Source organism: Amblyomma mixtum, chromosome 3 (assembly GCF_055824585.1).
Source record: "Amblyomma mixtum isolate Tamu chromosome 3, ASM5582458v1, whole genome shotgun sequence".
Taxonomy (NCBI): Eukaryota; Metazoa; Arthropoda; class Arachnida; order Ixodida; family Ixodidae; genus Amblyomma; species Amblyomma mixtum.
Genome location: NC_143014.1, coordinates 118028104 through 118042513, shown reverse-complemented (window position 1 = coordinate 118042513; position 14410 = coordinate 118028104). Strand labels below are relative to the sequence as shown.

The window sequence follows — 14410 nt, the reverse complement described above, 5'->3', positions numbered from 1 at the left end:
CACTAAATGTAAGCCATATTTTAGCATTTAATCTCCTGATTTCAAACAGGCTGCCATATTTGTCGTAGTGAGCTGAAAATATGAAATGATATGCGACCGCTGATAATGTAGCTTCTTGTTCATTACTAATTGCGTACATTATGTACCTATGCGGTAACAGTATGTGACGTGGTGTTTCTGGTTACGCGATTAAAATTCCTTTAGTCACGGCAACCACGGCCGCTAGGTGATCGATGGCACTTGAATGAGCGCGTGTTGACAGCATGTAAAATCAGCACAGATGTAAATGTTTGCGCGGCCTTTTGAAATCGCGTTTCATTTTGTCACATCTACACGCAGTTCACCTATTGCAGTTCGACTAACGCATTCACGGCCAGAGAGAAGATGGTATGCTCGTTTCTTTTTTTTTTTTTTTTTTAGTGGAGCTAGTATGGGTTAATTCGTTCGCCTTAACTCGTGAGCGGGGGCGAAATCCTTTTTCACTACTTTCGAATGCTAAACTATCCGGTGGCAGCTATCCTTGCGCCGCCACGCAGCTATAGGTACGCGCTCACAATAGTTGCGAGCGCCTTGGCCTGGAATGATTCTTGAAGGTTGTGCGTGAAGAACCTTCAACTGCACGTATACTGCTCTCGTGCTATGCTCTTGTGCTACAGCCTCCTGTAGACTCGACCTTTTGGAAATTCTTGTTCCTATGTCTGAGGAGGGACGAATATGACGCAGACTGGAATTCGGTGGAAAAAAATTAAACTTTGCTACAGAACTGTTCAGGGCTCCGCCGTTAAGCAGGAAGGAAACGCGCATTCACGCCAAGCGTTAGCACTCAGAAGTATATGGGGTGAGACATTGATGCATGATCAGTTTTTAACCAAGCATACGCATGACCATTCCCGTCGTAAGAAAGACTCTTTTGATTAATATAAATTAAGCCGCATTGCAGCCCAGTAGGCAAAAAAAAAATACGACAAATTGGAATAGTCTCATGTGCCGTTGCTCCGTGACGAACTGTCTTTAGACTGCGCTTTTCCTCGCGTGCGCGACTGGCCCTTGAATCGTTTGCGCAGAAAACAAGATAAAATCACTTAACCCATTGTAGTTCAATATGTTTTATGCATGTACGTACAGCAGGTCAAATCTTTAGCTAGCGTGCGCGACAGCTGCTTTTTCTGCGCTCCTTCGCTTTACCGCGAATAAAATTTGCGGAAAGCTCAATATTAAGCACGGGGTTAGGTGAGTGTGTGCTTCGATTTGATAATTTCGCAAGTTTGCTCCGTCATAAGCTGCAGGAGCACGGAAAACGTGGCCGTCACGCAATCCAGCTATAGATTTGGCCGGCAATACAATACATGTATATACATGTATGTATATGTGTATTGTAGTACATGTATTGTAAATCTTGGAGCTCGAAGTTAATTGAGACCTATCCTCCGCGCTCTGCTTTACAGGCGTTTTATGGTAATCTAGAAAGCCAGCATAATGTTTCCCAGATAATTCACATGGGCTTGCTGGTAGGAACTTGGTGAATCGCTTGGTGGGGCGGCCAACGGAGTAATTAACGTGTTGCCTAACATGCACTGGGCGGGATTCACCACGCTGCTTGCGTCGTTGAGCTGCATGCTCACGCACGTCGCCTTTCTTCCCTTGCTCTGCCAGCATTCGCAGCCTTCCGATTCTCGGTTGCGGCAGTTTCGCACTCGCTGTCGCGCTTCTTTGCTTTTCTCCGCGCACGCGCCGCGCCTCTTGCCGCGCCAGTTACCTTCGTTGTCGAGCGGCTTCACGCTCCCTTTGAGCTGCTGCCGCAGCCGCTTCTTTGTGTTGCCAAGCGTCCTCGCGCTAGTGTTGAGCTTGCTCTTTTGCAGCTGCTCACTCTGCCTCTCTAATCTCTGCAGCGGCTGCACGGGTTAGACGCTTTCGCCAAGCGTTCCTAGTAGAACCCTACGCAACGCTTCGTCCGCCTTGTCGTTCCTGGGGAGCTGCGACGGCGCTTTGAGGACCGCTTTGACCGGCCTCGCACGCCTAGACGGTGGGTAAGCGCTTTGAAGGCGGCTGTTCGCGCCAGGATGGGGCGACGGCATGAGCGCATATTGCAAATGGGAGGACTTACGAGCGAAGCTTGCTGTGAATTCGTGCCTTGCGGCTTGTTAAGCAACGTTTCGCTAGCACTTTTGTGTTCTACAGTGCGTCACTTGTCCACGCCTACTACGACTTCTCGCTTGATTCTAATGTTCGCAACGGCATTGGAGAGTCTAGCGAAAGGTTTTTTTTCCAAGCTCTCCCTTGAACATCATTCGCACCGAAAAGAAGCTGTAACACGCCACGAGTTCTGCTGCACTTCCTGTAAAAAAAAAAAAAAAAAAGTCGAAAAGACCCGTACAACAACTCTAAAAAAAACGAATTTTGTCAACTAACCGTGTGTTCTCATCGATGCCCATCTACTTCCAACTGTCCCCCTATTATCCATATGAATATAAAGCCGAATAAAGTTATTTAAAAGTGTTTTTTTTTTCTACAACAGAGCATACGAGTGAAGACGTTGGCCACCATGGGAAGGAGCCTGCGACTACTTACCGCATCACAAAGACAAACGCTCACGTCTGCACCGTGGTGAAGAGCACACGATCCACATCGTGAATCATATAAAGGCTACTTACGCGGTTGGTCCTTGACGACGAGTTCTTACCGTTGTATTTATAAAAGCTTCCATCGTCGAACTTCTGCCCGAACTGATTCCAATAACCGCTAACTGCTCACCAAACCACGGAAAACCCTTGACGCTGCGACAGGCCATTTGATTGCCTTTAAACCGGGCCCCTTTCGACGACGGACAGGGAACCCTATATGAGTTTCAATCGCTGTCATCCTTCAGGGTGCACTTGACAAGACGTTATACTATGGACCGACCACGCAACTTAAATGTCCGTTCGTGCGTTTTTCCGGGCTCGTCGAGCTGCTTTTGGGGCCACTTTGTCCCTTCTGTACAATTTGCCCGAAGCTCAGTTTTCCTTAGTTAATTTTTTTTCCTTGTTCTGCTCTTGCACTCGAGATCATCCTTCGAGCTATGCTAAATTTTTGCCAATTTTTATCTACTTGTTCTGTTCGTAAAGTGACGTTCCTTGCTATAGGACGCTATGTTAACTTCATTGTTTGCGTTTGTCGACTTGTAACCGAGTCTGTAACACCATAAAGCTACCATGGCCATCTTCTTTTGGAAAAGGTGCGTGTGAACCCAAAAGAATGAAAGCACGTGTATTTCTTTAAGGTGCTCTATTGGCACGAGCAGCACGTAGTCTGTATGAACCCTGATAATATAAGATAATTTTAGTTTCTGCGAGACCGGCCGCGGTAGTCTTTGAATTTGCCGTAGGGCTGCGGAACCCAAGCTAAACTAATCGAATGGCGTCCAGGGTAGCCTCATTTTGATGGAGGCCAAGTGCAAAAACGCCCCATTGATGTGCGATGTCGGCACAAGTTAAATAACCCTATGCGGCAAAACTTAGTACAGTCCGGAGGCATTCTCTACGCAATCTCCCGTAGCACCAGTAAAGCTTCCGGACTTGAACTAGGCTTAGCTCTCATACCGCATACCACGTTTTTGTGGGTGGCGCCTTACCTTGCTGCATGATGCTGGCCCCAACCTGCATGCACTCATAGCTCTCAGTCACCAAAATAATAAGAAAAAAAGGCTAGGAGGGCGTCAGAGATGTCTAGCGAGTGTCACGTAATAGTGACTGCGTGGTATGTGTGCCTCGAATCAACGCACTCAACTCAGAGAGTATGCAGTAACTGCGTCATGTGACTTCGACGTATGCAAGGTGGCGCATGTGCGTGCGCCAGCTCAGTAAACATGGAGATTCAGGATAAATTTGCTGTTTCGTTGATAATAAAGGGGATATCATGGGCTAAAAAAGAAAGCAAGCATAATGAAAAAAAAATGCTCTGTGACAAACAACCCTGTTTCAGCTTTGTTTATCCCACAGTTCCTCTCCATGCATGACAACGCCCATAAAAACTCGCTATAGTTTTACTTATTTCTTTATTGTGCTCATGATGACAAGAGCCTTCATCATGGTACACACACACGAGAAGTCACGCATGCACGGAAAGCTTAGAAGCACTAGAAAAGGGTGTAAAAATGTCATGAATATTGCTGCTACTTGAATTAGCTAAATAATCAGGCAACAACTGCACACTCATTACAAGGACAGTACGACATAGTGCTTTCACTAAAGATTATGATGCCGGAGTTGCTTTAACGGTCATTTCAACCTATTTACTCCTAAACGTCAAAGAAATCGGGACATGTTTCGAAGTGAACTGATCTGTAAACGTTCTTGACTGCATGCTCGCTAGTTTTTTTTTTTTTTTTTACTTGGGGCGTAAGTGCGGGCGTCCGGCATGGCATAGGCCGTGTAAGCACTTGAATAATAAAAAAGACGACATCCCGTGCTTCCCTTCCAGAGGAGAAATTTCCAGTGGCTCCATATTTGAAGAAATGTTGACTGGAATACTTAGCATAATAAATGAAAAAAAATGGCGCTCGACAATTTTCATTTCAACTTTACTAACTGTACCAATCCAGTTCCAAAGAATCGATGCTAATTAAAACTTAAAACTCCGGCAAAAAATGTTTTCATTGCTGACCAAACCTGAAAGCGGCAAAAAAACAATTTATATTAGATTCGTTCTTCAGAATTTTATTTTCAGCAAAATAATTCAGACAAGCGTCTCAGCTCTTGCTGCACCGCTCCCTAATTTTTCTGTATGAAATACTATTATTATTTTGCGAAATCAAAATGATCGGTGCTCAGGCATGACGGCCTTAGCTACCATTTAACGTCTGTTTTCGCAGTGTACGCGGGAATACCTGGTTAAAGATGTACTGTGAGTTGGTCTCCTATAACTTTCTACAACACATAAATAAAGAGGTGAAGGATTAACGCTAACAGAGTGCGGGCAGATCAAACAAAATTAAGCACGTCTTCATGGTGCAAGAACCTTAATTGCGCTTGGATTTCTTGAAGAAAAATAGTCCCGCAAACGGCATGTCACAAAACGAGAAAGAGAGCCTCATCTTTTCTCTTGCCCCGAGGCGATGAATTTTAATCAATTGCTGCACATCCCTCTCCTTCCGCCACCTGGATCGGATCACATGTCCCCAAATGACATATCTATTCCTTATGGCTTGGGCCCACCTGGAAAACAATATGGCTAGATAGCATGTTAATGCGGCAGTTTTCCGTCACAACATACTACGCTCACAAATGTATAAACCCAGGAGAACGTCCCTCCTTTAGAAATACCCCGGAAATGGGATCGACAGGGGCTTGCTATGTCCCCCGTCTCGGGCGTCGTGTCATTGGGGAGGTGTCAAAAAGCCCTGGTTCCGAAGCGCCCCGAGGCTACGCAGCCTGGGGTCCCTAGGCACTTCGTAGGGGGCGCCTCACTGACGTCTAGGCCGTCCTCTATCGCGCGCTGGAGTGAGTGATCGTTGCCTGGGAGCACAGGCCCGGACTATTTGTTTATTTGCCTGCACGCGACTACCAGCAAGCAATTTTCAGCGCGACGCCGCCACTGCAGCTACGGCTCTCACACGGGGTTGTCACTTCACCCGCTGCCTGCTTTGCCAGCTGGGCCTTTATTTCTTCCACGTCGTTTGCACGGCACCGCCGCTTTTCTAGTTGCTACGCGACTCAGTGTTCCGACGAGCACAGTTCAGCACAAGTGCAGGCTGTTGCAAGTAAAAAAGCCTTTCTCTGTAATGCCTTTCATGTAAACGCAGGTTAGAGGGAGACCTGGATTGTTTGGTAGTGCGACGCACATTGCGCTGAATAATTCTCAAATTAATCGACTCGCGACACGTCCCTCTTATAAAGGACGTGTTCAGTGAGTGCTTTCAAAATTTTTGTGAAAGAGGGCGGTTTAAATAGGAAAAAAATATTTGGAGAAGCATACTTTCAGCCGCAGAGCACGTCAGTTATGCAACAAATCAAACTAATCTGCTAACCAATTAACTACTCATTGCTAATACCTTTCTATTAACAGTTTGCTGGTTATACCCGCAGCGGTGGCTCATCGCTTACGGCGATCGGCAACTGAGGAGCCGGAGAGGTCGAACCCTGCCCCGACGGCCGCGTTTCGATGGGGGAAATGCATAGGGCGCCCGTGTGCGCTGTGCGATGTCAGTGCACGAGACACCCCCAGGTGGTCGAAATTATTCCGGAGCCCTTCACTACGGCACCTCTTTCCTCCTTTCTTCTGTCACTTCTTCCTTTATTCCTCCCCTTACGGCGCGGTTCAGGTGCCCGCCCAGATAAGTCAGACAGTTACTGCGCCATTTCCTTTCCTCCAAACCAATTTTCGGGTTAGTGTTCATTGCCGGAGTTCGTAGCCGGAGTTCATAGCCGCAAACAAGGCGATGCCATATGAGTTTTTGAAACGAAGTTCTCTAAAGCCCTTCAGCGCGATGAAACCCCGTGCATTTTTTTCCGCACAAAACCAAAACAGAGCTCATGAGGCACGCGGGCAGCTCGGTGCAAACACAACATTCGCTGATGACGTGTTGACTACGGCACAAGCTTCGAACTGCCTGCGCCATTGTACCACGTCGTCCACTTTCTTTTGCTTCATCGCTATCAAAAATAACGGCCTCGCAGTTGCGGATGACTATCCTTTTCCGTGCACCGGGCGACGAAGAAGAATAATGCATATGACCTGTTAAATGGCGTAGGCAGTTTGAATTTGACACCGCATTAATCTTAGCAACACGTAATCAGCGTACGCTGCGGTTGCCAGCGCGCCACATGCGATAATTTCAATTTTTCGCGGGAAAAAGTACCGGATTTTCTCGCGTTGCAGAGCTTTAGATCATGAATTTTTTGTTTGAAAGGCTAATATGGCATCGTCATGTCCACAACTTCGAACTCCAAATGCACACATTCCCATGCCCCGCAATACTACGAGGTCTGTTAGAAAAGTATCCGACCTTTGGCCGAAGAAAAAAAACTGGCATAAATGGAGCGTTAGAAACCTAATATTTATTTATTTTTATTTAGAACATACTGCAGGCCTACAGTAGGCCCAAGCAGGAGGGGCGAATACATAATATATGCAAAAAAGAACAGGTTTAGCAAAATTGTTTGGTTTAGCAAACCTTCAAAGTAGTCTCCTTGGGGCTCCATATACATCTCCCAGCGGTGCTGCCATTGTTGGAAGTATTCCGAAAAGGCCCTTTTCGGAATGGAATTTAGCTCTGCTGTCGTTGCAGCCATAATGTCCTTTCTTTTCTGAAATCGCGCTCCTTTCAATGGCCTCTTGATTTCAGGAAACAGCCAGAAGTCGTAGGGGGACATATCAGGAGAGTAAGGAGCCTGTTGAACTACAGGAGTCTGGTTTTTCGCCAGAAAAGTCTGAATCAAATGCGAGGAACGTGCAGGAGCAATGCCGCGAGGGATGCGCCAATTTCTTGTTGACCTCAATTCCGGTCTCTTGCGCCGCACAGCACCACGTAGGCGATGGAGGACATCCCTGTAGTACTCTTTAGTCATTCTTTGACCCTGTGGGGTGCGTACTCGTGGTGTGCCACACAGAGGGAGTCAAAAAAGCAGTCAGCATCACTTTGACATTGCTGCGCACTTGGCGGGCCTTCTTTGGCCATGGTGACGTGGAATGCGTCCTCTGTGACGACTGGGATTTGGTTTCCGGGTCGTACCCGTACACCCAAGACTCGTCACTAGTGATTACGGTGTCGGTGAAGTCAGGGTAACTGTTTGTGGAATCCAGCATCTCCTGTGAGACTTCAACACAAAGCTGCTTTTTCTCCACCGTCAGCAGCTTCGGCACGAATTTCACCGCAACTCTCTCCATGGCCAAATCTTCGGTGATAATGGAATGTGGAGAAAAATTGCTGATGTCCACCTCTTCCGCAATTTCTCGGATAGTCACACAACAGTCCCGCATCACCACAGCGTTCACTTCGGCAATTACCTGGTCATTTCGGCATGTTGATGGCCGACTGGAGCGTGGCTCTCTCTCCACGGATGTGCGGCCGTCTTTAAACCAGTTGCACCACTGCTTAATTTGTGTGCTGCTCTAAGCATCATCACCGAAAGCCGTCTGAACATTTCGAATGGTTTCCACTTGGCTATCACCAAGTTTATGGCAAAATTTGAGGTAGTAGCGCTGCTCCTCTCGCTCCGCCATTTTCCTTGCAACAAAAAACCGACGAGAGCACTGCGCACTGCCTCACTCAAACGCTGCTTCCCAGCGACTGACGCTATCGGCAGGCGGGAAAAAATTCATGCATGGGCACGAGGGTTCAAGGTGGGCTGCTGTAAGCGCGCTTGTTTCATATCCATCAGGTGTTCGCAAAAAAAAAAAATTAAAGTCGGATACTTTTCTAACAGACCTCGTATAGCCAAAATTCACCCAGATATATACTCTACAGAATGAAAAAGCTGTGGAGAGTATGCTAACCTTAATCACATCATGTGTGCCTGCAGTAAGTGCCCTTTCAGCGGAATAACCACAGAGGAGCAGTGGGAGACCGCGCTGCGCAGCTCGGACCTCTGGCAACAAAAGTTGCTCACAGAGAGAGCTGACCAGGTCGCCGTGATCGAATAGATCAAGGCTACCAAGCGACAGTAGCCCACCTGCGCCAGAAGAGAGCCTTCCTCTTCAAAGACTCTATAAATAAAGTTTATTTTCTCTCTCTCTCGAACTCCCCATTGGGCATAACTATGACACGATGATAATTAAAAAGTTCATGAATACATTTTGGTTGCTTAGCTGCTAACTGGGGGATTTTTAGAGTAACTGACATCCACCGCGGCTGACAGTTTAGAAAAATGTTGTTTCTTTTTTGAACTCCCTATTATTAGCAATTTTTAAAGTGCCCATCGAAACACCCTGCAAACAGTCTCATACGCCATCTAACATCCGTCGCAACACTCGGGGCTGCTTGCTTAAACTGAACTGGACGCCGCCAGAAATTAGCGCGTAGGCGTTTATCGACCGCTGTCGGCGCCACTACCGTCTGCTGCAGGCGACCCGGGGTGCAGTTGTTTGGCCCACGCATTAGAAGTTGGGGCTATTGTTTTCTCGCCTCTCCGTGCATTTAGCTGAGAGTGCGATGGCGGGGACGCCGCAACTGATGCGGACACTGCGTTCCTCGCCGCGTCTCTCTCTTAAGACAGCCCTTGCATATGCGCGACGATACTTGTGCAAAGAACTCACTCTGGATGACCAGCGTCCGTACCGCTACTGCTGTACCATGTCGTGTATCAAACTTCCTACAGACTCGTCTTGCGCAAAGGGAACTAAATGTGTAGGTGGATCTGAGTAACACAGGACATGCGGACTGAGAGAGGGCGCTTGTGACACCGTGGCTGTGGCCGCGTGGAAAAAGATGATTTCTTCCTTGGATTTGATTCCTTCTGTAACACCCGCTGCTCTTGAGTGGCCGATTGCGGTTGTGCACTCTAAACAAAAGGATTAAAAAATGGAGTAAAATGTCCTCTAGCACACACTCTATTATAAGAGCGTGCGGTAGAGGGCAGCTTAGTCTCTTTTTACTCCCTTACTGGCGTATTTGTGTTTAGAGTGCAGCGGGAGCTTCGCCACGTTCGTGTAAGCAAAGAAAGAGAAAAAGGTTTAAAATGGAATAGACTCAAAATAAAAAGTTGTCATGACAACGCCCCGATTCGTCTTACGTCAGCACTTCCTTAGCTCTATTTAGTTCACAATTCTAGTTCTAATCGTTTTTTTTTTCTGCGCAGATTAGTGCAGTCTTCATTCACAGGCAGCTAAAAAAAAACGCTCAATCTTCATTAAAATTTTAGCTGAAAAGATGGGCACACACTATACAGCATCCCATTTCCGGATTTCTTATTAAGGCCCGCTTTGTTTGTGGATCCAATGTTCACAACCGCAAAAACTAGATACCTATGATTGCTGCAACAGCCGTGGGTATAGTGAGCGCCATTTTTGAAGCGGGACGAAAGTGCTTTATGCCGGTGCATGGTTGCGCGCCCAACTCTTCCAGATTCTCCTTTCCGTTGACGCAAAGGGACATTTGGCCCGAAGCCAGAACTTCCCCAAAGTATTTTTCTTTTCACAAACTCTTTATCTCCAAGGTCCCGAAGGGACACTATAGGGAAAGCTCGAGACCACGTCATTTAGTTATCGCTGCCACGAATTGGGATCTCAGAAAGCACTATTAGCCCCTGATGGGCCAGCAGACTGGGAACCAGCTTTGGCGCCGCCTTGATGTGTCTCGGCAGCACTTGGCGATTTGTTAACTTTGGGAAGAAGAAATGAGTGCATCATAAAGGAAAATCAGGCTGTTTTCTTCTTTTCTTCACTGTCTTTCACGCGCTTTCTCCGCCGAATTTAAAACCTCCAATTCATGCGCTGCTGATGTCTTCTCAAAAATCCAGCAGAGCAGGCGACGGTGGCACTGCTCTACACACTTCGTCCGACCGCCATAAGCAGCGCTTTTCGGTGCCGTGTATAGTCTGTATTTCACGTCAGCAAATGCTTTTACGTCAGCGCCACTGGTGAATGTAGTTTAAACGCTTTGAAATGCCACGTTAAAAGCGAGAACGCTGTATAGGTTCGGACATAGGTAAACGGAGCACTCTATTCCGTTCCAAGTGCAACCACGTCTTACCTATCGCAATTAATGAAACATTGTTTGTCCATGAGAAAAAGCACGAGAGTACACTACCAGCACGCACATACCGTAGCTGGCAATATTAGTTATGCAACCTATGTGAAATGTTAGAAGCGCGCTCAGTTTACTTTTCTCCGCACGTGTACATCGGGCTGAAGCGAGTGGCCACCGAACATCTGTGCAGAACATGACGCGCCAGGGACGCTTTTATAAAACGCATGGTATGCCTTTTTTTTTTCATTGTATGTTCCCCAGTTCCATTAATATTCATGAATAACTCGTAATGAGTTTTGTTGTGCAGTAATCACGTACGTAAAGTTCTGGCCTTTCAACGTCGAAATAAAAAATTTTCTGCCTTTTGCCATGCTCTACAAAGCAGTATTACACTTCAAGGTGAAAAAGGGGCAAGCGCCTCCCGAAAGAAATGTAGATCATCACCTGTCCCAGAGAGAAGTGCGACTAGTGTACGAGAAACGTTCGAAGAGATGCAGGGCGCAAACAAGCCTTGCAGCTACGTGGCACAAATTTAGGAACAGCTGCCTAGGTGACGTGCAGAAATAGATTTCTGCTGGATATTTTAAACGCTTTTTTTCCGTCGTTGTAAATTATGGCTTAGAGCTGAACTAACTAGTGTAAATTATTATAGTATGTTATTGGATCATGCGTTGCACCGCATGGACCAGGACAGACAATTTTATGCGAAGCCTATACGCGAATGCCTCCCAGTTATCTTATTGCCAGTTAAGCAGCTGAACTTTCATAGAACAGGGCGCCGAAAACGAGCCACCGCTTTCGAAAAACAAAACTTGTGAGATGACGCTGCATTAAATTTATCCCCATACGAATGCGGTAATTTGTCGTTTCAGTCCGACCACCCCTGCGCCTTGATTTTGCGCGCTCTAGGCTTACCCTCCACCCAGAGCGTTCTTCTGACACCACTGTGATCAACCTCCACAGGAGGCACTACTCGTTCTGCACTTCCTTCTAGTAGGAGGGACGGACCTACGTCAGGAGCCTACGTCATACACCCCCAGGTGCCTGCGCCATTGCGAACGTGCGACCTCGCCTGCAACCACCAGAGGGCAGGTCACAACAGCAGGCGCTTCGAGCAGACAGCCAGACGCCGACTGAGGCGCGTCATTCGTCAGATGGGGACGCCGAGCCAATGGAAACGCTTGAATCCCTCCTACGTTGCGGGCATGAAAGTTTCGTCACGGAGAAAAAAAAAAAGAAAGATGGCGGCGGCGAGCGGTTCGGTTTTCTCGGAAAGGTTCACGAGCAGCATTTGGTTTCAGTGTCTACTGTAATTTGAAGCGCGTACAAGTGCTTGCTAATAACATCCATAACCACCTGAATTAGATGTGGTGTTTGTTCGCATAAAACGTTCCAATCCAGTAGGGAAGCGCTCTAACACTAGCGCAAAATACACTTTCGAAAACATTTGACTATTAAAATACAAAGAAAAACACTTTAATTCTCAGCAGCTGCAATATCAGGGCCGTGTTTTTTGTAAAAAAGTGCGAAACAGTGCTACCGCTACTGTGGTGGTCTTGAAAACCCTCCACCTTGGGCGTGGCTTGGTGTGATTCAAAATGGCGGCAGCTAAGTGCTCGCTTTAACCCTGAAAGCTGTAGTGGGGAGCCGGGCGCAATAGAAAGAATGCGCTGCGGGCATATTGACGAATGTGTCGTAGTGCTAACGGACAGAGAATGAGAAAGGGTCGGAAGTAGTGCCACTTCGTCACTGGCCCCACAAGCAGCTCTGTTTCACTTTGAGCGCCATCGGTGGCCAGCTGAAGAATTCACGAAGTACTCGGGGAGGTGCAGTCCCGAGTTCGTGCACGACGCATAGCGCGGGGAAGAAAAGCGGCCGCAAAAAGCCGCGCTCCACTCACGGTTCATGGTGAGCGTCACCGAGCTGCTCGCCGGCCTGGTCAGGTTGCTGTTGGTCGCTTCGCAGGTGAACACGGCGCCCAGGTGGTCGCGCCGCAGGCTGCGCACGTGCAGCGTCGCCTTCTTCACTCCCTGCTCGGTGCGGTGGAACACGTGGTGCAGATGCGTCGAGCCCTGCCGCCATGTCACCCGGGGCTCCGGCTTGCCTGCAAAGCGGCGACCGACTCGTCGTCACCGGCGCGGGAGAAGAGCGCCCTCGTCTGCCGCGCGTTACTCACACCCGGGCTCGCTATTCGCGCGAAGACAAAACAGCGCAAAACAATGCACGCCCGAAGAGCGGAAGACAAAGGGATACGTGAGGCGCCCGGCGCCGGTCTCGCGTTACCCGCGTAGACGTAGTGCATACGCGCATCCGCCGGCGGGAACAGGCGCTGGTCGTCTTGAATAAGGCGGGCCCCCGCCGTACCGACTGCGCCACGGCGCAACAAAGGACGCTGGGCTCGAGGTTGATCCCCGGCTTTCCTAGGGCGCGCACAGTTTTTGTGCCGCGAAATACTGCGCATAAAGGAAAACGAAGAAAGATAGGAAAGCCAGGTAGTCGAAAAACTTCGGATGAGCGAGTGGAAGGTGTAGAGTTACGTCGCTGGCGCGTGGAATGATAGAAAGACAACGGGACGGAAGAGAGGGATATAGATTACACAGCCGCCCTCTTTACTTGATCTTACAGGTTTAACGTTAGAGGTGCGGCCTAATGAGGACACTTCATTGGAAGATATTGCTAGTGCTGTGTGCTCTCGACAGCAAAAAATCTTATTTATTGAAGATGTAAAAAGATAATACTTTTCACGATTCCGTGGTTGCGTACTTGCCTAGTTGAAGTAAAATATTTTTATTTACCAGTGCAGGTCCGTAGAATTATTAGTTTTATCTTCCAATTTGTTACGCTAAGGGTAAAATAAATTGTAAAAATTGTATAATGTAGCTTATAGGTTATATATATCGTGTTGACCTCGAGAGTTGCAAAAAAAAAAAACTACGTCTTTTTTATTTGCTAGCAAGACACAAGCGGAGGCTTGAGATGATTCAATTCATTCGCCCCTCCCTCTTTCTTATTCTCTCTGTCAGACGCGCATGCACGCACACACGCACACGTGCGCGCTAGCGTACTTAAGAAGAGGTTAGAAACTTTTACTTCAGCACAAACCTGTTTTCATATCTATAGTAATGTCGAAAATGAGGCTCATTGGGTGGCCAATTTGAAAGCACACGCTACCTCGGACCAGTAGGCAAAAAGGACACGAAACGACGACTCACCTGGCAAATGCGCGAGGTCCTGCACGCGATTCTATCTGCCGCACTTCTGACACCTTTCATCGGCGCATCTCAGTGCACCTCCATGGTGTTAGAGCGCGCTGCATGCACTTTCCTGCGCGCCACGTTAAATTGTCGCTTGGAGCAGCGCTAACTTAAATTTTATTTGTATATAAATATTAATTTCTATTAACGATCACGTAGAGAATCTAACCCGCGTATTCGAGAAGTGCGGCTAAGTCGCATACGACCAGCACGCTATTACAGGGGCAGCGGCGAGCAACAGAAGTGTGCCAGTATACTGCGGCGGATACGAAGTGCGCCACTATGCTTTACTCCTAAAGCTGCAAAAAAATAACACGCATTTACGAATCTGAAGACAGTTTGTTAAGTTAAGGCGCAATCAGGCTAAATAAAGCCGGCGCAAGGTTCCTTCCATTTAACTCATCGCTGTGCAGCGCAAACATTTCCAAGTTAGGACATTGTTCTTCTCTGGCAGCACATCGAGTCTGCAGACTGGGGTCTTCGGCAGAATGGC

The 14410-nt window shown here is 47.7% G+C and overlaps 1 protein-coding gene across 1 annotated transcript in view; it reads right to left on the bottom strand.

Annotated features, from left to right (window-relative positions):
• Window positions 1-14410, bottom strand: part of LOC149351543 (nephrin-like) — a 294256-nt gene that overhangs the window by 18156 nt on the left and 261690 nt on the right. Inside the window, exon 4 of the mRNA XM_089580900.1 lies at window positions 12564-12767. Coding sequence (XP_089437026.1) covers window positions 12564-12767 — 204 coding nt within the window. The remainder of the gene's footprint in view (window positions 1-12563; window positions 12768-14410) is intronic.